The 27,714-nt window shown below is 48.8% G+C and overlaps 3 protein-coding genes and 1 long non-coding RNA gene across 8 annotated transcripts in view; 3 read left to right on the top strand and 1 right to left on the bottom strand.

The window, feature by feature from the left end:
- The first annotated feature begins 199 nt into the window (after window positions 1-199).
- LOC142417703 (uncharacterized) lies at window positions 200-3,922 on the top strand. The gene is made up of 7 exons (XM_075518654.1): window positions 200-204; window positions 296-452; window positions 536-581; window positions 1,617-1,684; window positions 3,269-3,465; window positions 3,693-3,738; window positions 3,839-3,922. Exons 1-7 carry the CDS (start codon window positions 200-202, stop codon window positions 3,920-3,922), a joined length of 603 nt encoding a protein of 200 aa, XP_075374769.1.
- Window positions 3,923-4,439: 517 nt separating this feature from the next.
- On the top strand, window positions 4,440-6,160 carry LOC142417637 (uncharacterized). The gene is made up of 4 exons (XR_012778087.1): window positions 4,440-4,496; window positions 4,685-4,767; window positions 4,938-5,032; window positions 5,880-6,160. It is a non-coding gene; the product is annotated as an uncharacterized LOC142417637 (long non-coding RNA).
- Window positions 6,161-7,345: 1,185 nt separating this feature from the next.
- On the bottom strand, window positions 7,346-8,923 carry H3-3B (H3.3 histone B). Its single transcript, XM_075519153.1, has 4 exons — window positions 8,769-8,923; window positions 8,164-8,305; window positions 7,922-8,075; window positions 7,346-7,825 (listed from the first exon to the last, which is right to left on the bottom strand). The coding sequence occupies exons 2-4, from the start codon at window positions 8,289-8,291 to the stop codon at window positions 7,697-7,699; spliced, it is 411 nt and encodes a 136-aa protein (XP_075375268.1). The 5' UTR covers window positions 8,292-8,305; window positions 8,769-8,923; the 3' UTR covers window positions 7,346-7,696.
- Window positions 8,924-12,536: 3,613 nt separating this feature from the next.
- The window catches only part of UNK (unk zinc finger), a 42,887-nt gene continuing 27,709 nt past the window's right edge, over window positions 12,537-27,714 (top strand). For 2 of the 5 annotated variants that reach the window (XM_075519152.1, XM_075519148.1), the window contains exon 1: window positions 12,538-12,804. In XM_075519152.1, coding sequence (XP_075375267.1) covers window positions 12,707-12,804 — 98 coding nt within the window. In that variant the 5' untranslated portion in view covers window positions 12,538-12,706. Of the gene's footprint in view, window positions 12,805-27,714 lie in introns of all 5 variants that reach the window. The other 3 variants (XM_075519149.1, XM_075519151.1, XM_075519150.1) reach the window with 2 other exon arrangements.

Genomic DNA, 27,714 nt, shown 5'->3' with positions numbered 1-27,714 from the left:
GTGCCCGGGCGGGGGGTGGCAGCGTCCCGGTGCCCGTGGCAAGGGGCCTCGCGCTCCCTTTCTCCTGCAGAGCCAGCCTGGGGCTTCAGGAGACGGGATTACTGGCACTGGCTGGAGCAGCTTCCTACGGGGGATGGTGGCAGGTGAGCGGCCCCGAGCTGGCCTGGGGATGAAAATCTGAGCCGTGGCAGCATCTGCCATGATGTGCTTATCCCAAAGACCCCGGGTGCAGGGAGGATGCTCCCACGCACCGCCAAAGTTTCAGCCCCAAGCTGCTTCCCCTCTCCCCAAACAGGCCGACCCCTCTCTCCATCAGCATCCAGAAAGCAGGCAGCTGTGAGAAGGCGCGGACGGTGCAGGGCCGCGGGCGGTACTTTCTGCGCTTGGCTCTGCAGGGGAAGGTGCTGGCAGTGGCCGTGCAGCAGCTGGCGCGGACCCCCCGGCTCCTGGAGGTGCAGCACATGGCGGGAGCCACTACCTGTGGGCAACGAGCAGCCAAACGGTGGCGTAATGGTGGTGTTTCTCTGTGTTTCAGTTTTATGAGCCGGTGAGCTCCATCCTCGGCAATGAAGACCTCCTGGGTGAGACAGCGGCTCCTCCGAGGCGGGATGTAACCTGCCCCAGGGTGGCTGTCGCAGGCGTTACGGCACTGCGCTGCTGTGGGGGGGAGGAAAATAGTCCACTGTGATTTTTCCAAGCCAAACATAGCAGCAAAACCTAAATATGCTGCTGCAGTTGTGGAAAAAGAGGTGTAAATATTTAAACATGGTTTGAATCTATCTAAGGTTGGTTTTAGTGTCATGGGATAGGAAAATTGCTTCTGAAGTGTCTTCTTTGTGTTACTTCTTTGTACCAAGAATGCTGGTTTAAGCAGACCCAGCAGTCCGGCTTCGAGGGCAGCCCTTGGTGGCTGGGCCCAGGCTGCAGTCCCGCGCGGGGGGTTCGGGGCAGTGAATGGCTGCGTTGCCTTGGCAGGCTGCACCACTCCATCTGCAGCTATGCTCCTTGGGGGGGCCAGGCCAGGGTGAAAGCCTTTAATCTTTTGATTATGATAAATAACCCCGTGTTAAACCTGTACCTAGATGGCTTGTAAATCATCCGCGCTGCTGGTGCACGAGCAGATTGCAGATCTCTGTCAGTGTAATTGCAAGGCTCATGCAGGAGAGCCTGGGCAGTTTTGCTTTGCATTTAGGGGGAGAAATTGAGAGAAGTTGCTCCTCAGCAGTGTTTGCTGCAAGCCTTGGTCTGAATTTGGGGAAATTGGGCGTTGAGCCACAGCCCTGTGCCGTCAGCAGGAGCCCAGGATGAGCCTCCAGCAGCAGCCTGGGTGCCACAGTGCTGGGATGCTCTCAGGGCCTCACTCCCCAGGGGTCATTAGTTACACCAAAAATGGCTTTATTCGGACCTCTGCCACGTCCCTGCGAGGCTGTGGCTGCCGGGAACCCGGCGGTGACGCTGCCTCTCCATCCCCATCCCTCTGCAGAGCCTTTCCTCTCGCTGCTGCTGGTGGTGACAGAGATGGATTTCTCCCTGGACCTGCAGGTACGGTGACGAATCAGTGGGGTGGTGGCCAGCACACAGCTGCCAACGTGGGGCCCTGGCCCCTTCCTCGCCAGGACTGATGGCGCTGACGCTCCTTTGTTTGCAGAATTGCAGCTTCTTGGACGAAAGCTGGCTGCTGCCGGTAAGAGCTTGTCTCTCCCTAGAGCTGTCCTTCCGCCGCCTGGCCCTTGCTGAAAAGTGAAATGAGGAAGATAAAGAATGATTTGGTGGGGAGGGATTGCCACGCAACTCTCTGCCCAACTGCAGCTGGGGGTGAATTGGCTCAGGTTCACCAGCACGAGCAGAGCCGTCTCTGCCACCGAGGTTGGATCCTGCCAGGTGCCTGCAGGAGCAGATCCCAGCATTCCTGGGAGTAAAACCAAGCGAGAGTAGTACCCAGGCCTAAATTGCCGACATAAATGAAGTTTGCCCATGCTCCCTTCCCTGATTTCTTGCCAAAAAATCCCCATTTCCCTGGGCTGACACAGATTACATGTCAGTTGGTTTTGCTCAGTGAAATACCGGTGCATTTATTGAGAACAGCAGGGATGCCTTGATGTCTTTTAAAAATAAAGAGCATCCCTCCACTGCCTTTTTAACCCAAAAGAATCCCCAAAAAAGCTCAAGGTGGCTTTGGGGCTGGTTACGGTATGCACTGAGCTGCAGCGCTGCTGCGGAGGCTGGGATCCCACTGGCTTTCGGGCATTTCTAACAGCAAGCGCTCCTGGCCGAACTGGCTGTGTTTTGGGTCCCCAGCTAATGCGATGTGACAGTAAGTGCTGCTGCAAATGGCAGCGGCTTTGGGGAGGGGCGGCAGCACTCCCCCAGCTGCGTGGGGATGCATAGGGCAAGAGAGGAGGGCTCATTGCTGAGTTAAGGGTTCACCTGCTGCTTTGCCATCCCATCCATGTAGCAGATTTGTCCCTCCAGGGTCTGGGCACAGGCGAATCCCAGAGGACAGGGATAAGCAGCCACTGATGGTCCCAGCCTGGGTCCTGGGTTGCTTGGGGACCAGCCTCTCCCTGGGCTCCCAAAGCCCTGGTTTGGGATCAATGCCCAAAATGATCCAGGGCAAGGAGTCCCCATCCTCCCCCTCATCCTGGTCACGCTCCATGGGCATCCTGTGGTCATTGCCAGGGCCACTGCCACTGGCCGCTCTCTTCCAGGAGTGCATCACTTACGAGACGGTCCCATGCCGAGCGCTGGGGATGGTGCTCAGGTAGGAGCCCTTGATCCTCCTCTCTGATCTCCAGTGGGATCTGGACACCATGGCACTCACACCCCACCCCCCCCCAAAAAAAAAAAAAAAAGGGAGATAAATACCCCATTGAGAGCATTGGGGCTGTCTCGGGTTCTTTTCTCCCCACTGGCTCAGCCTTGCCGGTATCTGCTCTCCGTGGGGTGGCTTTTCCCTGCTTCCGTGTATCAGTGAAACATCGCTGATGGTACAAAAGGGCTGGGGGAACTGGGCTGGGTCCCCAGGGCTGAGCCGGGACTTGGCTGCACCCCCAGGTACGTGGATGGCCGAGTCTTTGTCACTGAGGTGCTCCCCGAGAGTCAGGCAGAGGTGGACGAGGTGGTGCTGGCTGGCGACATCCTTGACGAGATCAATGGCTGCTCGCTGAGAAACGCCTACAGTGGGCAGGTGGGTGGGCACGGAGAGCTGGTGTATCTCCCCCTCTGCTGCCCCCCATCCTTCCCTCTGCTTCACCCACCCTCCCTCCAGGCCGGGGCCGTACTGCAGAAGCTGAAGGGACAACCGCTCAGCTTCCGCCTGCTGCGGTGGCGGTGGCATGACGGGAGGGTCTACGAGCCGCTGCAGCCCTACCTGAAGATCCTGAAGGAGAAGGAGCCCCGCTTCCAGCTCCAGCATGGCCCCCGGTGCAGGGGCGAGGGGGAGCCACGGAGGCTGCAGGGGGGCAGGTAGGTCCAGTGCTGTGGGGACCCCCCCGGGCTGGGCTGGGGGTCCTGGCGTCAGGGCAGCCCCATGCCCACGCTATCCCTGGTCTCCACTCCGGGCTGTGGGGCCAAATCTGCCCCCATGGCCTGGGGGTGGTGGGGGGCTGTGGGCATCTTCCTTCCCCTGCAAAGAGCAGCAGGAGGATGCGTGGGGTCCTTGCTCTGATGCCCCTGAGCCCTTTTCTCCCCAGGCTGCTCTACAACCTGCGGTACCTGGGCCGGACCGGCATTGGGAAGGTGAGGCGATGGGGCAGAGACATGCCTAGAGGCAAATTGTCTCTTCTGGGTTTCTTTTCACGTGCCCGTGGGTTATTCCCTCCTTCCCGCTCCGTTTCAGTACGGTGGCAAAGAGGTGCTGGACTGGGCCATCCCCGCCGTGCTGGAGAGGCACTTGGCAGCGCAGGTGAGCGACAAGGGCTGAGGGCATCCCGGGAAGGGCTTGGTGAGAAAACTGCAGGGAAATACAGTCTCTGCCCGGGGATATTTTTTCTTGCTGACTCCAGGTTCATTTGGCCTGGCTGAGTCTTTGACACCCCCTGCCCCTGTGGGTTGTTTGTTTTTTTTTTTTTTTCCTGGTTAAAAACATCTCTGCAGCCAGGATAGGAAAGTTCATTAAGAAAAAAAAAATATACGACCACCTGCAGGAGACCACTTGGAAAACTGTGGGGAGGCTGAGCCTGGTTCCAGGGGTGCTTTAGGGCTCGGGTCACTGTTACCTGAGCCTTCAGGGGGTGGTTTGTGAAAAGATTTAAGTGCGAGAGCACTGGGTGGTGACAAAAAGGGCAGCACGCAGAAGCCTCCTTGGAAAAAGCTGTGCTTGACTGTGCTTCATCACCTCTGCTTTTGAATAATCTCTCTCTTGTAAGTGTCTTATTAAAAATAGAGCTCAGACGCTGTGATGATTGGGGCTTCTTTCCCCTCCATCCCCCATTCAGGAGGTTTTATTTGATGTGAAGGAAGCAGAAGTCCTCGTACAGGAGAAGACTTCTTCCAAGGTGAGTGAGGAACACCCAAGGTCTGGGTGAGAGCGGTTACAGGAAAAAACTGGTGACTCCTGAGGCTGCCGATCTCGTGGTGTGGGGAGTCCGGCTGGAGGGGTTGTGGAGCCAGTTTAAACCAGGAACGGGGATGACAGGGACTGACTGCAGCCCCCAATGCCATCTCCCTCCTGTCCCCTGCGCAGCTCCTGTGCCGCTACCCCTACCCCACCATCTCCTGCGTGGGACGCTGCGTGGACAGCAGCAATTTATTCGCCTTCTGTGTGGCGTAAGTGTTGCCTGTGGGCCCTGGGAAGGGGGATGTAGAGGGATGCGGGTCTTAGAAAATAAACAAGCAATGTCCAGACCAGCTGCGGGGTCTCTGGTGCAGTGACAAGCCAGGGCTGGGCTTTCAGAGCCACTCTCTCTGCCAGCTAATGTATGTGTTTCCATTTTTAGCGCTTCCCCGGAGAGCCCTGACAGGAGCACGTTCGACTGCCTGGTGTTTGCATCGAGTTCTGAGCAAGAATGCGAGGAAATCATCAAGAGAATCGGTAAGGGAAGGGTTTATGTCTTCAGATATCATCACAGCGAGACCGTGGAATACCAAGAATTGTTATTCTGGTCCACCACATGCAAGACCTAACTGAATTTCTTTTTGTTGAGGTTACTGTGAATGGATACTTTGAGAGAGTTTTCTGGTGGGTTTGCTTTTTGTGTTGGTTTTTCTTTTTTTAAGAACTGCTAGACAATGATTTTATTTTAAGAAACAGCTTCTAGGCATACCCAGATGGTTCATTGTTTCCACTAAGAACTTGGAGGAAACATTGTTTTCGAGGGATGTTATTTTAAAACATACTTTTCCTGCAGGAGCCCAGCCTGCTACTGCAGTTTAGCACCAATTCAAACATTCATAAATCCCATCACTTGGAATTCTTACTTTTAACCTGCCTAAATGCAAGCTGCGTGGTGCTGCCCAAATTACATGGCTCCTGGGCCACCGAGGACCCTCAGGTTTCTTGTGGGGACATCCCTGCCAGATGTCCCCTCGACAGGCTGTACCCCCAGGCCAGACCTGCCCGGGTGAGCTACCCGAGATCACTTAGCATCAACTGAAGTTGCCGAGACAGTGCTTAACTTTGATCCAGCCCTTTAAAGCAATTAAGTTTACAACGTAGATGCAAGGAAATATTTTTCCCTACAGGTTTAGCAGTGGGGAAAATACTTGTTTAAAACCTAATCTTGGATCATTTTAGAACGCGTTTTTAGCAGCTCTGTGGCAGATATGATAATGATATTAACCGGGGGCTGTGTTCGTTCCAAGCACGCTTGGAGCAGCATAGGAAAGGGCGTTGAGGAAGTTGTGTAAGAGCGCCTGGTAAGGAGCGCCTCTTCCTCCAGCTGCAGGATTTAAGCACACGGAGTGGTTTGTCTGATAAGGGAGAGCCCTGGCTCCAGCCCCGAGCTCCCCTGGGTGCTGCCAGCCCAGCCTTCGCCTGCGACACGGCCGTCCGGCAGCACCCCAAGCGATGCAGGCCCTGACTCCCAGGAGCAGAGTCAGGGTGGTTTTCAAACCGCTTTCAGGCCGTCCTTGTGGAAGGAAGCGCCGTAAACACATCCAGTCTGCAAACAATCGTGCAGACGGCCAGTGGCGCTTGCTCTCTGCTATAAACTATGGCTGCTCTTCCACCTGAAATGCCACCTCTGGCACAGCACTTGTAATCTCATTGAAATAAATCAAGATGAGCTAGCTAAACTATGTCCCTGTGCTACTCTTCTGCACCGCCTCTAGCCTTACTAGTGCAACCTGTTCTTTAAGAGCTGAGAGCCAGCCTGGCAATTCAATTTAAATGTTAATTACCTGTGTTTCAGATGTAGTCTGAGCAGCTTTCCTGTACCACAACCTAACAAGGTATGGCTGTTCCCAGAGGCACTGCTGAGAAAGCCAGACCTGTCTTAGCAGAGCCCAAAGAGCTATCCTGAAGTGAAGGTTTGAGTATAATCCTGTTTCATCAAAAAAGCTTAGGTGGGAAACGCGAACCTCATTGAGCACTCATTCCAGTTTGCTTAGCAGCCCATATGCGCTCAGGTTGTATAATGAGCTTTTCCACTTGCATACCACACTGCACTGGCTGCTGTTATTAACTGGGACTTAGTCATGCTGCCAGATCACACAGAAACTCGCAGGCTGCAGCCACACACCCCACACCAAGACACTACTCAGGGAACAAGCTGGTGGTTTTGCTTCAGGCAGACCAGTCACACCACTTCAAAATAAACTTCCCCTGCATCTACTGGAAAGGAGGAGGAAAAAAAAAAAGCTTAGTTCTAGAGTTGTGCCTGAACAGCTGACACTGATAAGCCATTAAGTTTTAAGAAAAAAAACCCAAGAGCCTAGCCTAGGCCTGTCAGTCAGGCTGTTCCTCCTCTACCCCACAACTGCAGGGCTCAGCTCTGCTCACTGGCCAAGAGCAGTGACTCAAGCTACAGAAAGCCTCCAAAAACCTGAGGGTGGCCAGGGCAAGTTCTCCATTCTGTTGACAGACAAAATGAAGTTGCCACAGCAGCAGTCCAGGCTAACCTACTGGAGCCAGGAGGAGGAAGCTTCTTCAAGCCCATACAAACCAAATGACAAAGACTCCTCACATGTGAATGTAAAACATTTAATTTAAAAATGTTGACACTACAATATATAAAATAGCTATTATAAATGCACATAGTGTATTCTATAGCTGCCAGGTTTACGTTTTTAGGAAACTGTAAGTTACACTGTGGTTAAGACTTGTAGTTTCACCCTCTGAAAAAGTCCACATTTGGTCACAGTGATGTATGGTCAGACTAACAGCCCCAATTGTTAAACACTTGGATCAAGTCATAACCAGTTTTATTGCAAAAGGACCCTGTACACATTTATATCAATTCTAGTACCTTACAAGTTTAGCTACCCAACAAGTCATTAACATACAGAAACATGCATGAGAAGCAAGAAAGATCACCCATCCCTTCTGCATATTAGCAACTTGTCACTCCTGAGCAACAAGGCTCACATCACTGAGGTTTATGTGAACAGTCACTTTTAGCATTCATCCTGAGTGAAAGATGGAATGACTTAAGTACAAATGCAACATATTATAAACAATTTCTTACAAAAAAGTCACAAATTAAAACCAAAGTATTTTACAGAATTTACTACAAAACACCATAAAAACAGCCTTCACTTAAGCCCTCTCCCCCCGTATCCTGCGAGCCAACTGGATATCTTTGGGCATGATGGTGACTCTCTTGGCATGGATGGCGCACAGGTTTGTATCTTCAAACAGACCCACCAGATATGCTTCGCTGGCCTCCTGTTTCAAGAGCACAAGAAGAAATGCCGTTAGAAACCCTCAGCGAAGCACACTCAGCACCACGAGCGCCAAGGCCCAGCAGGCCGCTAGCAATACCTGCAGCGCACCGATGGCTGCACTCTGGAACCTCAAGTCTGTTTTGAAGTCTTGGGCGATTTCCCTGACCAGCCGCTGGAAGGGCAGCTTGCGGATCAGCAGCTCCGTGGACTTCTGGTAGCGACGGATCTCACGGAGGGCGACGGTGCCCGGCCTGGGTGGAGGAGTAAGGAGGGAGCGAGTGAGCCGGGGCAGGGGCTGCGGCAGCGCCGGGCCGGGCCGTGCCGTGCCGGCGGCCTTACCTGTAGCGGTGAGGCTTCTTGACGCCGCCAGTAGAGGGGGCGCTTTTCCGGGCCGCCTTGGTGGCCAGCTGCTTGCGCGGAGCCTTCCCCCCAGTGGACTTGCGGGCGGTCTGCTTTGTACGGGCCATTTTTCTTCACTTACCTACAGGGACAGGCACGCATGACACGGGGCCCAGCTCTCCCCATCCCCGCGGCAGCACGACCCGCCGGGCCCAGCGACGCGGTACCCACTCACCGCCCCCGTCCAATCCCCTCAAGCCCCAGAAGCGGCAGATGTCGGCGAGCTGCCCCCCTCCCCCGCCGCTGAGGCGGGCAGGCGGCCAGCGGCCTCCCCCGGGAGGGGGAGGAGGAGTCACCGTTCCCCCTCCACCCCCGCTTCGCGTCGCGGCCCGGCCGCTCCCCTCCCCGGGGGAAGCGCACTGAGTCACGCCGCCTCCTTCTTCCTCCCGGGCCGTCCCGGGGAAGGGGGGGATGGGAACCAGCCGTGACTCAGGGCACGTAGACAAGGCCCGGCCTGCCCGCCAGGCTTCAGGAGGAACCAAGGCCACCAACGGCCGCACAGCACTGCCGCCCGCCACGGAACGCGCCCAACGCCCGACACTCACCGCTCAGAGAAGAAGGAAGCACCGGTGCCGGTAGCGCTGCGCACCGAAGCCTGCGCTGCTCCTGCCACGAGCCGCTCGGCAGCCAACCACCCCCTCACTGCGCCCTCCCCGCCGCGGGGACCCGCCTTTTATAGCGGGGGCGGCACACGGCGCGGTGACCTCACAATGCCTGAAAGCAGCGCGCCGTACCATTGGCCGGGACCTCCGCCGGCGCCGTGGCGTCACAACACACAAAGGCCGTGCTCCGGTTCCTCGGCGCTGATTGGGCGCATGCCCGGCCGCTGATTGGTTGTTAAAGTAGGCGTCCGATTGGGTATTGTGAGCCGAGAAGGGGCCAATCGACGGCGGGCGGGCGCTCTGCGCGCTGATTGGACGAAAAGGGGCACGGTTTGGATCCTACCCTTTGTTGCAAAGCTCCACAATGGGAAGTCAATAGGAGCGGGGCGAGCGGCGGCGGGGCGCGGCGGGGCGGCGGGCTCCCCCGGGCACCCCCCGCCCGGCCCCGGCGGCCCCCGCCGCCTCCCGGCCCGCCCCCCCCACCCCCGCCCCCGCCAGAAAGCGCCTTTCCTGGCATGTGGTGCGGAGGCGCCTGGCGGGGGGCTGCGAGCGGCGAGGGCCGGGCCAGGCCGCGGGGCCGCCCGGGGGGGCGGCGGGGCCCCCCCCACCGCCTCCGCCTCCACCTCCCGCGGGAGCCGCAGCGCGTAGGCCGCGGGGAGCGGCGGCCCTCGGGCGAGGCGCGGGAGCCTCCGGCTTGGCGGTGGTTCGCTCGGGGCCCGCGTCCTCCCCGCCCGCACTCGCGAGTGTCGGCGGGGCCGAGGGAAGCCCCTCGCGAGGGAGCGGGCTCCGGCGGCACCTCCGGCATCTATTCCCTGGTTTTATCATTGCGGCGGCCTAGGAACGCTCGTCACGGGACTCGGGTTTCGGACTGGGCATCCCTGCTGGTCTGCGACCCCCCAAAAGTCGGGAAGAGCCTGACCCTTGGCCCTGGGAAGGCCACCACGGGCCGTGCGCCCGCCCGGGAGCCAGCCTGGGAGCACGCAGGGGTTGAGGCTGCGCCCCCTGCGCCTCCGTTCCCCAGATCCCGCTGACTTTGTAGGTTGCCTTCGAACTCCCAACGCTAAAGCGAATTGCAAAGTTTGATTGCAAGTAGAAAGCCATGTTCCCTGTTGGTAGCATCTGGGAAGATAAATAGCAATTAAAAAAGACTGTCTTTTGGGGGAAGTTGCTGCCTTAAGTTATACCTTGCTATGTATTACTATTTCATGGTATTTGTAGTGACTGCTGGGAGCGGAGGCAGGTCCCTGCCCCCATGGGAAGGGTACCTCGATCAGGAAGAACAGGTCCCAAATGCCCCGCAGTTGTAGCGCACAGAATATATAGCGAACACAGACACTTGCTTAAACTACCGCTCCTAAAGGTATCCATGAGCTCCGCAAACGAGCGCAGCTGTAATCACGCAGACTTTGCATGAGGTTTTGCATCCTCCCCAAATGCGTAAGTCTCTCGGGCCAACACCCGGCGCGGCGGGCAGAGCGAGGATTGCCGCGGTGCAGGAGCTCGGCACGTAGGGAGCGTGTCTCTTGCTTCTCTGCCTGCTCGGGTAAGTCAAGCAAACGCACGCCAATATGGTGCGACAGGACCGTCACGTGTGCCAGGGCTGGAGCTGCCGGAGGGACGTCGTCTCCTGCGCATCTCCTCTGCCTCTGGTCCTCATTTTCAGGTTAATTTTCTTTCTTGTAAAGGAAAATGTTAATTACTTATCAGAGACAAAAAGCTGTGTATCAATAGAGTGACTTGGAAGGTGTAGGTAAACAATCATTTGCATTGTACATGTTTTGGAAATTTCGAAGTAAAGAATTCCCCTTTCATCTGAGTTGTTCACGCTTAGGAAAAAGAAATCTAGAAACCTGTTCTGATGATAACAGCATATACTTTAAATTTGTTATTTTTAAGAGTGTACTCCACTGTTACTAATGCCAGGAGACCAGTGCTTAGTGTTTGTTACCAGGACTTGAGAGGCTCCTTCGATATTTCCTTTCCCATGGTTTTGTAGTGGTGGCTGCTTACGCTTCTAATTTTAGAGATACTTTTGATTTTTTGTTCTCTTCAAGACCGGAGAAGAGCTGTGCATCCTCTTGGATGAAACAGGCTGAGGGAAAGGCGTAACGCCAAAGCTGGAGAGAGCAAACGAGCGCACCTTAACAAGGGCCTGCGCAGAGATGGAGGTAAATGCACCCCAGGCACACATAGCTGGTGTGTCCTAAATGTTTCTCTGTTGCTTGGCAGAGCGTGCGGTGAGTTGTCCCGACTGTGAAGCAAAAGCGAACTGGAAGAGGAAATGGTGTCAGCACCAGATTGTCAATTAAACATCAGCGAACAAGGATTCAAGTCGTGGTTTCTGGATCCCTGTGCACGAAGTGCACGTTGATGGTGTTTTCAGTGTGATTCGTCGATAATTGAAGGTTTTTTTCTGTGGGTTCATCGGTGACAGTGATGCTATGATGGATGCATAGGTATATGTAGATATTACATGTACATGTATATGTAGATATTAACTGAAATACCTCCACACATACTGACTTATGCAAAGTTGTCCTACTTGACCAAGAGCTGCATAATTATAGGACTCCAGCTTCCCATGGAGGGCTGTTAGGTGAGTAAGGAGGTACTGATATCCTATGACTTACTCCTCCAAATGCAGGGGAATAAGCTATTAAATTACCCCAGTCAAATGCCCGCAGTAGATGCTGAATCAGTGTAAAGGAGAATTCAAAAAGTTCTTTCCCTCCCCAAAACAGCTGCACAGGCAGCACGCAGACCAGGCCCAAAAATTTATTATTAACATCGTTCACCCCGCACGTGCTGGCAGAGTTAAAAAAAGGTGTTTGCCTTATAAATCCTTGCTGCCCTTTACCACACAGCTGGAGGATCCCAGCAAGGGAAGCGGTTCTGTGTGGAGCCCAAGAGATCAAAGTCCTATTAAAAGAAGCTCGTATCATTTCCTCCCCCGGGAGAGAAGTTAATTTACGGAGGAAGCTCTTTGCATGGGAATTCAGCTATTTCCTTGGACAGGGCTCCTTCAGGGGGTGATTTTCTCCCAGGGTAGGACAGGGAGCCTGTGCAATCTTCTGATGACCCAGCATCCAGGGGCCTGTGGTGTCACCTACTCAGAGGTATGTTCTCCACACGGCTCGCTGGGCCTTTCTCCTCCTCCTCCTCCTCCTCCTCCTCCTCCTCCTCCTCCTCCTCCTCCTCGGGACTGCAGTGCTATTCCCAGGCACTTCCTGGACGGCGTTGTCCCGTGGGTGGGGAAGGCCGCGGAGCGACGAGAGATGCCAACACTAAAATAACCGTTTGGCTGGGACGCCGTGCTCCAGCGTCGACGTTCAGTCCCTGAGGCGGAGGGAAGGGGGGGGGAAGGAAGGAAGTGAGGCCGCCTGCCACAAATAACTCCCCATCCTCTCCCAGGCCTCCCGGCCCCCTCGCCTGCCTGGAGGGGCTGGGCTGAACGGGCCGCGCCATCCCCGGGGCTCGGTGCCCGCCCCAGCCTCGGGCCCTTCCTCGAGGCCGGCCCCGGCGATGCGGCCTCGCAGCGGGCGCGATCCCGCCCCGCCGCCGGGGGGCGCCCTGGCGCGCTGCCACCCCCCCCCGCACTACGAGTCCCGTCGTCCCGCGCGCGGCAGGAAGTGCGGACCGCGCCGCCGCGGGGCGCCTCTGGGAGTTGTAGTCCCGCCGGCCGGAAGCCGCCGCCCGCCGCGTCCCGGGTTGGCGGAGCGCGCGCGCACGGCGGGACTACAAGTCCCACCCCGCCCCGCGCACCGGGGCGGCAATGGCGGCGGCGGCGCCTGCGCGCGGCGCCCTCCGTGCGGACCGCGCAGAGTGAATAATAAAGGTCTCCTCGGCGGTAGCGGCGGCGGCGGGAGCGGAAGGCAGGAGGCATGTCCAAGGGCCCGGTGGCGAGCGGCCCCGCCGCGGCCGGGCCGGCGAGCGCCGCCAGCGCGCTGCAGGCGCAGCCCGAGAAGCCGCAGCACTACACGTACGTAGCGAGAGCTCCCCGCCGCCGCCCGCCCGCCCGCGCGCCAACACGCGCCTGACGTCAGCGGGCAGCGTGCGGCACGCGCGCACGGAGACCCGCCGCCCGCCCGCGCAGCACCGGTTGGAACCGGCCCCAGCCGGCGCGGGCCGGCGGGTCCCGCCTGCGGGGGGGGGGGGGGAAGGGGGGCGGGGCATGAGCGACTCCCCCTCCCCCCGCGGGTCGCGCCGACCGTGATGCACCGGGGCGGCGGGGCACCGGCGGCCTCGGCCTCCCCCGGGGGTGTGTGGGGGGGGCCCTGGCCCCTCTGGCGGGTCGGTCGCCGTCGCAGCTCCGGCCCCTGCGAGGGGGCGGCCGGGCGGCTGTCATCGCTGTGCCCTGCGGCCCCGTCCCCCTTGGCGGGGGCCCCCGTGTGTGCCCTCACGCCGGGGTGGTGGCCCCTTCCCCCCGGCCCACGCGTGCGTCGCCTCAGGCGTGGAAATGGCACGCGTGGTGGTGGCACTTTGGGGCGTTGGGCTCCTTGTGTCCTGCTGCCCGGGGCTGTCACCCCGGTCCTCCACCCCCTGAGGAGTCCTGGGGGCTCCTCAGGCACCTGTGGAGGGAGGTGGCGTGAGGAGAGTGGCACCGCGCTGCGTGGCAGTCCCCAAGGACCCAAGCCCTGCTGGCACGCGCCTCGTGTGCGGCCGGTCTGTGAGGGGACGGCTCGAGTAGGGTCCCTCGTCAGGGCAGGCATCTTTGAGGAGTTGCCCACTGGCAAGCTACGGGAATGTTTTACATGTGTGTGTGAGAAATATCCCCCATGGGAAACGTTACACGAAAATCACAAGAAATGGTTGTCCTGGTCCCACCTTTTCTTACGCTGCTCGGGTGTGATTCCTCTGTGAAGGAAACACAGTTGGTGTGCATCGCCTCTTGGTGTGCATCACCTCCATCGCTGGAGACGGTGCCTCAGTGAACGCTTATTGCTAGAATGTGGCTTCCCTAAGCAAACAATGTCGTTCACTGTGTTGTCCCAAGGATCTACGACCTCTTGGACCTTGTGCTGTATGAACTTGGCCTGTCATAAGTTGTTTGGGTTGGAAGTTGTGGCGATGCTATTCAGTTCTTTTGCAGTAGGGATAACGGGGTGGATTGAGAGTGAGCGTTGTCTTTGTGAGGATGAGCTAGCGATGGTCATGTAATGGATGGAAATAGGTCAGGTGTTCCCTGTCCTCCTTAAAATAAAAAAGTTTGGGACTGTTCCTTGTGAACAAATTATGTGTGCTGAACTGTCTACCCTTATCGTTTTAGGGTGTTGTCCGCACACAGAAAAAATGTCATACAAATTACCCATATCTCTCGCTTGTGTTAATGCCCCCACCCAAAATGAGAAGGGCAGGTTCAGAGTGTGGTCTGTATTATTTTAGTTTGCGTTTTCATAAAGTCGGTGATGGACTTCTTCCCTGCATTCACACTATGATACACGGAATAAAAAGAGTTGTGAGAAATGCAGAGGCATGGATCTGTACAACCTGTATGCCTGCTCCAGGGATCACAGGCTATTTGACATCCTCTTCCTTCAGGCTGTTCAGAATACCGAGTCTATGGCAGAATGAGGGCTTCTAGATTTTGTGTCCATCATGAAGATCCTATTGTGATCTTCTCTTCAGGGAGCTGGCAAGTCAGAGCCTCATAGGTTACTTTATTTCTGGTGGTGTCTACAGTTAAAGTTTGACCACCTTATAGGAGCAACTGGAATGAAGGAGTCTGCTAGGACTGTTGCTGTAGTGGTAGAGGGTGCAGGACCTGCCCTTAGAGGTGGAGTGACACCAGTGACAGAGAAGCAATCCGTCAAAAGCAAGAGGGGGAAAAACCCAGGTGACAGGGAGAAGAGGTAGAGAGATTGTAAGTATGCTAGGCAGAGGAAGACAAAGGTGATAATGTGGCTAAGCATGACCATGGAAACAAGGATATCAAGGATTAGGAAAGAAACAGTGGAAGAAAGAGTTCAAGAAACGGGAGGAGAAGAAGGAAGATCAGGGCCTGGTAGCTGAAAAGGACAGAGGAGGAAAATGGGACAGTGTGGAACAAAGGTGATGGTGCAATTAGCTTCTTTCCAGAGGGCAAAACATGTATTTTCAGATGGATGCTAAAAATACTTCAGTGAAAACAGTTGCAGAGAAGCTGAATAACCATAAGTGAAGAATGGGTTTGGGGGCTGCAGAGTGCTGACAGTGGGATGTGAGCCATACTTGGAAAGCCTTGGATTTGTACACTAGGTCTCATCATACTGTAAACCTCCTTCTGATAACATATGGGAACTTATTTGGTGGTCGTTCATGTGAACAAGTTGTATGTTGTCAAAATGTAAATATTTTCTTCCTTTTTTTTCCCTTAAATATAGTTTGTTTCCATAAAATGACATGAAGGTTACAAGTTGTAAACTCAAGTAAGCTTAATTATCTGCATACTTTGCTGTTCCCTGGGGACAGGCAATCTGGTGCTGGGGATCTCTGCCTTGGAAAGTTTTGGTTGTATTTGTTAGGAAACGTTCCAGTTTCCGTATCAGTGTCAATTTCTAAACTCTTGGTATTATTTGCATGAGATTTTTAGGTACTTTGAGCTGCAGTTCTAGATCTTGTCAGGAAGCCTTTATATTTGTTCTAGATGTACAGCAAAAGAAAATCTGAAAAAAAAATAGAATTATTGATGCTATCTCACACCTTTGGCACTGTTTGCTAGTGGAAGAAGAGCCTAAAAAACCCCTTTGATTGTGTCGTTGGTAGCAGTTGTAGCATGCAGCTAGATACTCCTGGAGACCAAGTCATTCAGGTATACGCCAAACTTTACTATTTAATTATGAATGGTGTGTTTCTCATCTGAGGATCTGGTATTCCGTTTGTAGAATTCAAGTGAGTAATGAAATACTCAACAACTGCCGTTGTGTTCTCTCTGGGTTGCTGGATTAGAGGTTTCTGCGCGTGACTTTTCCTTGCCATCCCGCAGCTCCGGTAGCAGGATGAGGTCAGCGTCTTCCTCAGAACAAACGGGTGAGATGGGCTCGTTTCTGGGATACCTGTGGGCTGGTGTGGCTTTGATCTGCTTCGGGCGATGTGCTGCGCAGGGGTTAGTTGATGGCTCGTAGGGGGAAGTGGATTTGGTTTGGGTATGCTCTGTCAAACCTCAACTAAGTATTGACTTCGCACCGTTTCTTAGCTCTAGCTGGCGTGGTTATTATTGCGTGTATCTATCTCTGTCTTTAATGTGTTATCTACAAATGTGGATAGAGGCTGAGTTCAAAGAAACTGAAAGCAAGCGATCAGTCACTTGGAGTTGTAGATACCGAGTACTATGGTGTAGTTTTGTTTTGGTACAGTCTATCCATTCGGCTGTTGCTTTCTTCATTGGTTTTCAGTCACACTGGACTCTTTAATTGTGAATTGTAAAGATTGTATCCACTGCTTGGGCGTTTATTGATCTGGCAGAATTTAGATAAGTGAAAGTGAAGCAGTCCTTTGTTCACTGTGCATTCACCTGAAAGTCTGACAGTTTAATAACTCTGCAGAAAAGCAAATGTTCGGGTGAAGATAAATTAACCCATTTAATAAAAACCCGAAGGGTGCCTTTGTTCTAGTCTGTTCAAAATACACCGCTCAAAAGCAGTGTTGAAAATACTCTGATTTAGGTGATAAACTCTTTGGGACACAGATTTGTTGGGCATAACCCAGATCATTGCTACTCAAGATAATTCTCTTGAGTGTGCTCACCTTAAATATGAGCAGCCATCCTGCAAATAAACTTCAGGTTTCCGTGGCCCCACAGGCTGTGCCCTCACTTGAGTTCTGGATGCTTGGCAGTGCATCCTGTCCTCCTTCATACTACGGCAAAGATAAGCTTTGTGGTTATGCCTTTGCAGCATAAAAGACAAAAAACTTGTCTTTCCTTTTGCATGAGGGGAGGAATTGTGGGAAATTCCTGAAAGATTAGTACCCTGTAAGTAGTGCTAGAACTGCATCCACACGGGTGGTCGTGCTGTCATGTTAGCAACTGCTGGCTTGCACTCACACAAGCTTTATCTTGCAACCATCTTGATGCCAGCCATTTAGAGGTAGAAGGACTAGTGCACTTGAGTGAAGGACATTTTAAGTGGGGATGAAAATCAGGTTGGTGCAATGCTTTAGTTATAGCTCAAATCAAAGACATTTTTGTATCTGCATGTATTTGAGTAGTTCCTTGTCTGGTGGTTTCTCGGCCTTAAATAGGAACTCTGATTAGAGCAGTGATGGAAATATGGGTGAAGAAATAAAAATAGCAAGATCATAGGTGGACTTGGATTTCAATGAAGAGCTTGCATGCACAGTGTTCTTTATCTCAAAGTCTTATGTTTAAATTCTTACTCAAAACCGCACACAAAAACGCACCTCGAAGCATTTGCAGTAGCAGAGAGTAATCCTTATCTTCTTATCAGTGGACAGCGTCTTATCAGTGGCAGGGCGAACACACCATGCCTGATCTCAAATGTGCAGACTGACTGTCTGTGGAAAGAAAACAAAAAACCAGATGTGTAGCTAACACATTTTCAGAGTTGTTGCTTTTTTTGTAAGTGGTTTGCTCTTCTAGGACCCTTAGCACTTGTCTGCATAGTCTGTTAGATTATACTTTTGATGTGCTTGAATTGGGTAGTCTTCACAACCTAGCAAATACATTTAGGCTTTTGAAATTGTTTTTAGAAACCTTTTGTGTTCTTTTTAAACTATCAGAACTCTTAAAATAACAAACTGTTGCCCTAATTCTGCTTTGGTTTTACTGGTGACAACCCCTTAGATCAATAAGCTGATATGGACTTATACAAAAATAGAAACTAGCCCTGTTGTTTAAACAAAAAACCAAAACAAACAAAAACTAAAACAAACAAACAAAGCCCCAGAAAACAAAACCACCAACAACAAAAAAACCCCATGCATTTTTAGGTTTCAGATTTGGTAATAACCTTGGAGATAGTTAGGAAAGCACAGAATAAGTCAGTACTTCTAAACCAGGGACTTGCCGGTGGTCTACTACGTCGTTACCTGTAAATGTCAGCTTATCAGGCAAGTATAAGCTGGTTATTATTGCTATTTTTGAAGTCTGTGTGAACTTCACTGAATACAAGCCCACCGCAAACTGTTATTAGGAAGTGTGAATAGTTACAGGAAGTTGGAAATATAAAATACTGGAGTGTGAACAGGAAGGGCTGCCTTCACAGTATGTGCTTACCACCGAATACATACACTGAAAAATAACACCCTAGATTTTATGTTCCTTCAAAGGATGAGTGTTGAAAGCCTGCAGCTCAAGAGATGGGCTAATGGGTGTGTGGGTCGTTTGGCCCGATCAGTAAAGGCTCCGTGCAGGACTGCGCTGTCCTCCTGATTAATGCATGTGTTGAGGCCATAAGGTATTTCTCCCTTGTGTTGAAGTGGGACTGGAGCTGTGGTTTGCTTGCTATGTTTACACTTAATAAGTGAGTATTTTTGGGTATCAAAAGTGATAGGGAATTCACATACAGATAACTGCTGTATAGATGGCATATAAATATTTTGCAGAGTGAAAAGCTTCATGTACTGCTTTGACATTTTCAGAATTAGTTTTGGTCTGGCTAGGCTTGGTATTTAAAAAATCCAAAACTCTCTGAAAGAGGAGAGAGACTGAGTCATGCAGAATTGTTCCAACTTGGAAAATGGTTCTTTCAATTTTTTGATTAAAAAAAAAAAAGTATTATTTTAATGCTTATATATTGCTTACATTAGCATGTAGGATAATTTTTTGTGGCATGAGAGACAAAATTAAGATTAATAATTCTTTTGGAAAACCTCAGAGCTTAGAGTTTCCTATTATACCATTTTTTCTCATTCTGTAGGTTTATATATTGTCTAATCTTTTTTTATATTGTGTAGCTTTATTTTAAGCAAAATCCTGTTGGAATTCAGCATTTTATTTTCTTTAGATCTATTCTTTCTGCCAGAATCAGGTTTTTCTAACTTCTATGAGCAGCTGAAATGTGTAGCCGCCTTGTTACAAAGGGTCTGACCAATGTCTTCTGGAAAATCTTCCTGCAGTACATTACAGCATTTCTGCCTAGCTGTTTGCTGGCTGTTGCTGCCCCTGTAACAACGTGGCAGGAGGGAATGTGTCAGTCCATCAGTTAATCACGCTTATTGTGTAGCATATTAGCATGAGCTAACTGTCACTGGTAGGCTGTATTAATATACCAGGCTGTGAACTGGGGCAGACAGAGAGCAGGCACACGTTCCCTTCTGTTAACCCTGTTATAAGGAGCTTTAATTTCTGAGAGAGGAGCAAAATAAAGAGCTGGAGCAATAATGTCTTAAATTGCTGTGTTGTGGTTCATGAGAACCTCCTTGTCAGGACCCTAAGAGCTATGCTCATTTTCAGAGGATGCTGAGGTGGTGTTTTGTTCCTTCTGTTAACTTTTTCTTTTTGCTTTTTAAAAACTTCATAAATCTTTTTGAAAGCACAAGAGACAGGGCTGCAAGAGGTGGTGAGAAGTTACCTGGTCCACCCCTTTTCCTAACGGAATCACTTACATCTAAACTGTTTCTAAGAATTTTTTTATCTAATTGTAGTTGCTTTTTTAATATTGTATCAGTGAGTTTCCTCCTTAAAAACTCCTTTAACTAGATTTTGGTGAAATCGTGGACTACAAGAGGGAGACAATCACAGACATTTCTGCCTTATAAAGACTTCATATACTCTATAAATTTTTTGCAACATTCAGCACATCACTTGCGAATCAGGTACAAAGTTGTTACTGAAAGCTATGCCCTGTGCGTGCACAGAGCCAGCCAGCAATTCCCCTAGTGTCCTAAATTAATGAATGGTCACGTGCCAGCAGGCTGTAAAGCAAGTGCAATTTCTTAGCTGCCTTTTTTCTCTACTTTATTGAAAGAGAGTTTGTCTTTTGTATCAGGGCAATCAAAAATACAAAGCCTCACCAGAAGAGTACATAGGGAGATGTTAAAGGCTTGTACTTTCTCAAACTCCACCTAGTGATGACAGCCAATTTAGATGCTTGTGATAATTTTCTCAGCAATCTCTGTCTTGTGTATTTTGATCAGTGCTTGATGCAGTTAATACCAGTTTGACATTTGAAATATCAGTTGGAATGAATGTTCCCTTAAAATGAATACCAACAATTTCTTCTCTTCTTAGCTTTGTTGCAGGCTGTCTTCTGACTCATACACCCTCACCCTGCTGTAGTGTTCATTCAGGTTTAGAAGGTTATTGTTACAACAAGAAAAGTTCTAGGTTTTCTTTGAAAGAAATATTGCAATTTTAAGCGCTAAAGTGCAATGATGGCAATAAAAGTGCTCACTCACTGAAATGCTTGATCCTGGCCTGATTCTTATCTCTTATTAAAAGTCAGAGATGTTTAATTGAATATTGTTGTCAGAACACTGGCAGAAGGTAAACTTATACCAAGTTTGTGGTCAGACAAGAAATCTTAGCCCATCTCTAGCTATCTGTTGGTCAAAAATTGCAAATACATTTCAGTAGAGCATACTGGCTTATTAAGAAAGATGGCACTGTTAATTACAGTTAAGAAATTAAGGTTGGATTGCTTTTTATTATTGTATGCCCAGAATTTCTTTAGATTAATAAGCAGTCATGCACATATGGAAAGGGAAATAGTTTCTTAAAATTATACCTGATGAATATCTGCAAAAATCTGAATTAATTAAAATCAATATTGTTTTACTTGTTAGCCTTCGTCTTGAGCATGTCACCACAGTTTAACAAGAACCTTTCAGTCCACACCCAATATGCTCAGAGGTGATTTTTCTCCTCTAATTTTCAATAGACTGTGAGCTTTCATTAATAGCACTTGAATATTACCATCATAGCAGAAATAAAAATAGCAGATGCCTCGGGGCAATTGTGCAGCTTTACAGCAACAACAACAAAAAATATTGTTTGCACATTTAAAATATCTTGAGAGTGCCACCAGATTTATTCATGTATTGATTACTCAAAATGGAAAATGAGAAGTTGTGGCGTAGCCTGGGATTTGACTGCTTTCCCCTTGGTAGAGAGCTGGTATACATCTTGATGTTAGCGTACCTGTTTGAAGCGCAGTCTGGCATGGGGTCGTATAATGGTGCCTCTTTGGACTGGTCTATCTGCATGTGTAGGACTTTTATTCTGAGGTGTGCCTGCCTGATGGAGTGTCGAAAGAGTCCACTGGGCTGTAGCAGACACGAATGAAGTCTGATTTGAGTGCTGAAGGGAAAAGAAAATCGATTGAATGGCTAACATTGATTCTTCAAAATCAACCACTAAGAGTTGGCTTTTATCTTTGTGCTGGCACATGTGTTATAGGATGCAGGTTCATGCTTGTTAGATAATCACCGTGTTTTATTTGAAACTCACAACAGAAAATGTCTGTTCACAAATGTAAGCCTTTCCAAAGAGGCTGCTGCAAATCTGGTTGGCATTTAACCTGAGAAGAAGCAGATGCCATTTCATTTCCAAATGTAGATTGGTCTGGATGAGAGCACTATAGACCCATCATTTCTTGTGGAGTTTTGGTTTTCTGTTTATGGTCCGATGTAAGTATAGACCTTCAAACATGTCATGTACTGTCTTAAAACTGTTGTGAGTATGGGGCTGCAACTGATTGATGAGCTGTTTCTTAAATCATGAGGGTTCTTGGTGTGGTCAGGAGAAGGAAGGCTACTGTGCTCTATTTCTGAAGCACCTCTTGTGAGACAAGATGTTGAAGGTTAGCTGCCTAAAAATGCTCATAAAAATCTGTAACTGAAACCCTGAGCTATGTAACGGCTTGTATGGAAATAATATTTTTCTGAATTAGCCTTTACGAATACTTGCATGTGAGATGTTTTGTTTTAGGGAACTAGCAGAGTGAGTAACACAAGTTTTAAAACAGCCCAGCCCTGTTCCCAGTCTTCACTAGTGTTTCTACAGTTGCTAGGCCTGGGTAGGCTTTGTTAGTGACTGAATCAATGGTGAGAGAAGTACAGTGTGGAAAAACTTTACTGGAACCTGGAACTTTGATTTTTACAGCACAGGACATCAGTGTATTATTCAGACCTTAATTCATTGTAGTCTACTGCAGCAAACCTGATGTGTGTTAACTCCATTTGAACTCTGCCTTTCTGCAGACATTCTCCATGTCTGAGGCTACAAACACTAACAGTAGGATAAAGAAACATCATCTATCCGATCCAGTTAATACAAGATAGAAAATTTATCTGGATATAAGCTGAATAAATTACCATAATAGACAAGTCTGTGGATGGATGTTTTTGCAAAGTAATTAGTAGTAAAATATTTAACTGCTCACATTTAAGCATGTGTTGATATATCATGCTGACAATTAAATCAGGTATAAACTTTCAACAGTATACAGCTGTCTGGATGCAGTAAGCTCCAGCGTTTTCACTGAAATAGTTAGGCTCAACCCGCATGTTGTTGAAAAATAATTATTTCAATGTGATCCTGTTTTCATAGACTCCACACTTACACAGGTGCTGTAGGGAAGGATTAATGGCAGCTAAATAGTTTGTAGAGCAGAAACCAACCCACAGAGTCATGAGGGTTGTCTCAATTGGGGGTAATCCGTGTTTGAAAACAGGGAGGTGTACTTTAGGCACAGCTGTGTTGTTTACATAAACTAGTAGTGTCAAATTGAAAATATGTCATTTAAACTTGGAAAAAATTGGCTGTGTTTTTTAAAACACTGCATGAACTGTCTAAATGCTTAGTTAATTTTGAGGTCGTGTCAAGTAATACATATTCATGGCCAACTAATTTGGGAAAAAAGAGATCAAACTCAAGGAAATGTAAATGTAAACTTAAGGCTTTATGCAGAGTTCTGGATCTTGCTGAACGGTTTTTAAGGAAACATCTCTGAAATGTAGTGCAGTTAAGTGTTTGCATATGCCCGTGCTTGGATTGTTTTAATTAAAAAAGTGAAAGCTCTGTATAAACAAACACTTGTGTTTAAAATGGATTTTATTGGAATGGCTTGGTCATATACATTTCATGGTCCACCGACGCAACAAGTTTATGCTTTTTAAAGAGAGCACACTGCCAAAAAAATGACTCAAATTGTTTTATTAGTTGGGTTTGAATGACACAACTCAATGTATGCCAAGCCTAAGGGATGCACAGCTCGAGGGAAGTCTGAACAAGCACCTCTTTCCCCTGACACCCGCAGACTGTAACACAATTGTAAGTCAGTGGAGCTTGTGTCTTGACTGTTCACAAATGTGATAAATGTTCATTTTATTGAGTTAACTGCGAGTTGAAAGCCTCGATTTTCTTTCCTCATCAAGACAGAACGTTGGTGAGCTTCTTATCTACAACATGGTGTTTCTCTCAAAACAAAGTCATTTTTGCTATAACTGTGGAAACCAAACAATGTTTTGCCTGAAACTAGTGCAAGGCTGTCTTCCTGTGATGGGCTGGCACCATGCTGTAGTGTCTCTCTTTGTTTTTCCTTAGTTTTTCAGTGTAGACAAGACACAACTGTTTGTGTCTGACATTTTTCTTTTCACTGAAAAATGTCCCGAACATTTCTGATATTTGCCAACACATGTTATTTTTAGCATGGACTTTTGCAGTCAGTCAGTTAAAGTTCTTACCTATGAAGTATGGGTAGCAGATAGTTCTTTCCTTGTGGATGAATTTAATTACTTGCATTGTTGTCCACCCCATGATCTGCTTTGAAATCCAAAACCAGTTACAGTAGCGATCAGGTTACTGTTGAATGTGACTATTGCACTTGTTGGTGTGTTATCCTTAGTTTTCTGTAATCTAGCAGTTTGTGGCTTAGCTTCTGCAGTACATGCTATCCTTTAGCATTTATTTGGAAGCGTCCAGCCCAACTTTACTTGCTAAATCGATCAGATGCTTAGAAAAAGGAAAACTTGAGTGCTGCCTACCTATTTCTGTAGCAAAAAGTGGGGGAGCCATGGGCTATGGATGTGAGCAGTTGTCTTTTTGATCACTAAGGTACACATGAGTTATATGAACTCTTAAAACAAAAAAACCTCCACAACCAAACAAGCCCAACTCCATGCATCTGTAATCAGTCTCTCCAACTCTCACTTTCTTTATTTGCCCTTAGACTGACATTATTGTCGAGCTCTAATGGAGAAGGGGAAATCTAACAGCTTTAAAATCACACAGTGCTGTCTGCTGTGTGACCTTTTTCCAGTTGATGGTTCAATTTATTTAGGTGATAAAGAAAACACTGAGGCATGTGAAGTCTATCTTCTTGACAGATGTGAGCTTACTGAAACTTTTTCCTCATCCTTTTCTCCTTCCCCATATTCACAGTCAGCCTTTTGTTTTTATAGTGATCCATATATTTTTCTTTGAGGTTTAAATGCTTTCTAATCTTTTCAAGGTTTACAAAACTGCACCTGGCTGTTGAGGGTATGGAAAGGCAAATAGACTGATAGTTGTTGAGATGTACTGAAAGAGAGATGTTTGCATTTTGTGTCAAGTGATGCATGGTGTATGCAAAAGCTCTTCTTGATATGAAGTGTGAGGATTTGGTCAGATCTCTGAGGTTATTTAGAAAAATACCATTAAATATGGAAAAAGGGGAATTATCCAATAGTGGTGAGCCACAGTAACTGATAAAGATTACTGGTAAAGTCTGGTCAGAACTTTTCCTGAAATAATGATGAAAACCTTCAAGATTGCTGCTAAAAGTGTTTGTTATTGTTTGATATTCAGCAGTGATCCGTGTGATGCTCTGTTTCAATACTAAATTACATCTGCCAGTAACTAAAAAATATTGTTTATTGAAACAGACTTGTCTTAACTACTGCTCTTACTAGAAGGATGTTAAACATTTCTTTGCAGAGGTTTAGGCAGGCTGTAAACCAGGCTGATGGCAGTATGTAGCTGTCGGTTGAGGGATTGGGTTGCCTTGTGCCCACCCCTGGGCAGAAGGAACTACAACTCCTATGAAGTTAGATTGTTTGTTTCACTTTTTTCTCCCAAATCCCAAGAAATCTTGGGAGTTGAAGGCTATGTTAGCTGTCAGGAAGCTTGCTTTGCATTGAAATGCCAGCATTTTGTAAGACACTGTGGGAATGCTGGTATCAAACCCTTTCTCCAAAAGGGTTTGGACTCCATGGTGACTGGAACCAATAACAGCCCCAAGGTAGGCAACCTGCTGAACTCCTTGCTACACCGAGGGATTCCTTAAAAAGCTAGAAGAGCAGCCCTGTTGATTTGCCAGGAGATGTGTAAGGGTTTTATAGTGAATTGCCAATGCAGAGAAATTGAATAGCTGTTCCAGAATATCCATTCTGGACTAATTATTTTTGAACAACACTATTCTTTAAATCCTCATTTTTTTCTCTTACTCTGGAATATCTTCTTTGCCCTAAGAGCAAAAACTCCTGAGCAATGTCAGAGCTGCATATCATGGATTTTCTCTATCAGTAATGATATGTTAAACAAAAGGTGCATTAGTAGGATTTTTATTGAGTATCCTGTTGGAATAAGTAGATTCTGTCATGCACCGCTGACTCATTTCAATTGGAATACCACAGTTCAGTAAAAGAAAATAATTGAGTCATGGGTTTCTTACTTAAAGTGTGTCTGATATCATCTTTTGCAATAAAATTTTATGAGGGTGAAATGAATTTAGAGCGCTGATTAAATATGGACAGCTCTTTTCCTCTAGTGTTGGGGTGGCTCTTTGAGCTTAAGAAGAAAATAGCAGTTTTGAAAATTTTTTCAATACATAAGCATTATTGTATTAGAAACATCTATGTCTACGGTTAGATTTCTCCTGGGTTTTGCAATGCTGCCTGCTTTGCAGGCAGTCTGTTGGGTAAGCACAACCTTGTTTACTTCAGAAAAAATTATCTGTGTTAGCTCAAACCACTAATTTAAACTTTAAAGCTAAGCTGGTGATGTTTAAAAAAAAATTTTTTTTCCTCTAAACTGAATTAGGAAAACTTTCTCCAGCCTGCTGTCTGGACAGATTGGTGCCAATAGGAGCTTCCAGCAAAGGAGAGCTGATGAGCAGCTGAGAGCAGTGACCTCTGTCATTCAGACTGCAATATTCAGGAAGGATGTCTGTCTACAAGTGAGGTGAACTGGGACCACCTGAAACTTTACAAAGAGGTCTATGGCCTCATGCAGTCCTGTCTGAAACAGCAGGACGTGACTGATACAAAAATGCTGGCAAAAGTCCCCAGCATTCCCATGTACTTCTGTGCCGATGAAATTATATTTTTTGCAAGTGTGATCCTCTGCTGAGAGAAGGCAGACAGGGCTGAAATAAGTGGTAATGGCAGAAGAGCGTTTTCTTCCTGATATCTGAAATTTTATCAGGAACTTAAGCCTTGGTTTAAAAAAACAAACACACAACCGAACACTTTATTTGCAGATTTCTTGGTTAGATTTGCCTCTATGGGCTCTTCTGGACAGTGGCTAGTACTAAGAATCTTTATACAGCCCTGAACTGGTAATTCCTAATGTTAGTGCTAATAATAAAGTGAAGTGTCCACACCAGGCTGGACTTTACAGAAACAACCGGAGCCTGCACTGTCTGAACGTGTCCTTCTGGGTTAGTTTCTTGTGACCAAGGAGCGGCTGCAGGGATGGAGCCCCTCTGACAGCAGCCAGTGCTTCAAGCATGGACCTGCCCACTGGTGTAAAAGATGTCTGTGGATTACACCGGTCTAACACCAGATAAACAGCACTGGTACCAATCACTTAACACGGGCTTTTACTAAGGGTGCTGTAGCATAGTTTCATGGGTGTAAATACACACCCACATGTATGCGAAATCTGGATGACAGTGATGTTAGCTCTCGCTATTGTCCTACATTTACAGACAGTGTCTTAGTCTGGATTAGCCAAACAATTATCTAATGGTTTTCTCTCTGGTGTTGTAGTGCTGCAGAAGATTCAGATCCTGTTTATGAGCCTTCACACTCTCTTTGGGCCCGAAAGGAATTTTGGCAGAAAGGGGATTGACTGGGAGGAGCAAGGAGGGCTGCAAAGGAGAGGAGCTCGTCTTGAGGCCTATGTAAAGATTTCAAATGGCTCAGGGGGTGTCAGAAGCAAAGGAGGGCCCGGCATTGCATTATGGGAGCAACACGGGTTTGGAAGAGTTGGGTTTAATCCTTTTGTTTCCATGCTCCTTGCTATTGTTTCTCTCCCCAGTCTTCCTGATCCCTCTCTTACAAAGCAGAGACTTCTCTCTTGGCGTCAGTGTGCATCTTCCAGTGATTTCAGGGAGCTTTGGGTAAGGCTTTTAATGAGGAATGTAGAGCTCAGCTGTCTTCGTGCATTACCAGCACATTTTCCTGAATTGAGCTCATGCCAGTGCACGCGTGACTTATGTCAAGTTTGGCAGAAAGTTCCCAGCCCTGGAACATGGTACGGATACAGGTATCTTCCCGTACTGAGCCACTTGAGTGCACCGGGTGTGAACAAAGCCAAACCAGTAACGCTGCAGCAAAGCAAGAGATCTCTGCAGCAGCAGGCAGTGAATGTGGCCAGGACAAGGCTGCAATTGTTGAGTTTAAAAATTAAGCTTCTAGGTTAGAGTTTCTTCTTGCTTTCTCCCCCCCCCCCCCCCCTTTCTTTCTAGGTTTCATTTTTTTGGTGGTGGTGTTTGGAAGTACAATTTTCTTCTTATTTCCTGCAGCTCCCAAAGCAGGTTGCTGCTTGATTCCTCCAGGGCAGAGGGGGAACTAGCTGCAATTACTAGCAGCAGCTGTAACCACTTGCTGCCCTGCCCTGGAGAGCCCAGCTGCTACTAGCAATTAAAGACAGTTAGCAGTTCCCCCACTAATGTAAATTCTTGCAGAGAGTAATTACTGCCCCTTTCCATGTCCCACCCCAGAGGAAGTGGAATTTCAGAGAAGTAGC

This window comes from Mycteria americana, chromosome 16 (assembly GCF_035582795.1).
Source record: "Mycteria americana isolate JAX WOST 10 ecotype Jacksonville Zoo and Gardens chromosome 16, USCA_MyAme_1.0, whole genome shotgun sequence".
Lineage (NCBI taxonomy): Eukaryota > Metazoa > Chordata > Aves > Ciconiiformes > Ciconiidae > Mycteria > Mycteria americana.
Note: the sequence above shows the minus strand (reverse complement) of the source record. Positions and strands in the feature narration are given on the sequence as shown.

What these genes read in the sequence shown, in the direction of transcription:
- H3-3B (XM_075519153.1), bottom strand. Translation starts at nt 8,291, where the DNA reads ATGGCCCGTACAAAGCAGACCGCCCGCAAGTCCACTGGGGGGAAGGCT. An exon ending in AAGAAGCCTCACCGCTACAG is followed by an intron (nt 8,076 to 8,163) that starts GTAAGGCCGCCG and finishes TCCTCCACCCAG; the next exon opens with GCCGGGCACCGTCGCCCTCC. An exon ending in CAGCCATCGGTGCGCTGCAG is followed by an intron (nt 7,826 to 7,921) that starts GTATTGCTAGCG and finishes CTCTTGAAACAG; the next exon opens with GAGGCCAGCGAAGCATATCT.
- LOC142417703 (XM_075518654.1), top strand. An exon ending in GGACCCCCCGGCTCCTGGAG is followed by an intron (nt 453 to 535) that starts GTGCAGCACATG and finishes TCTGTGTTTCAG; the next exon opens with TTTTATGAGCCGGTGAGCTC. An exon ending in CGGAGGCTGCAGGGGGGCAG is followed by an intron (nt 3,466 to 3,692) that starts GTAGGTCCAGTG and finishes TTTTCTCCCCAG; the next exon opens with GCTGCTCTACAACCTGCGGT.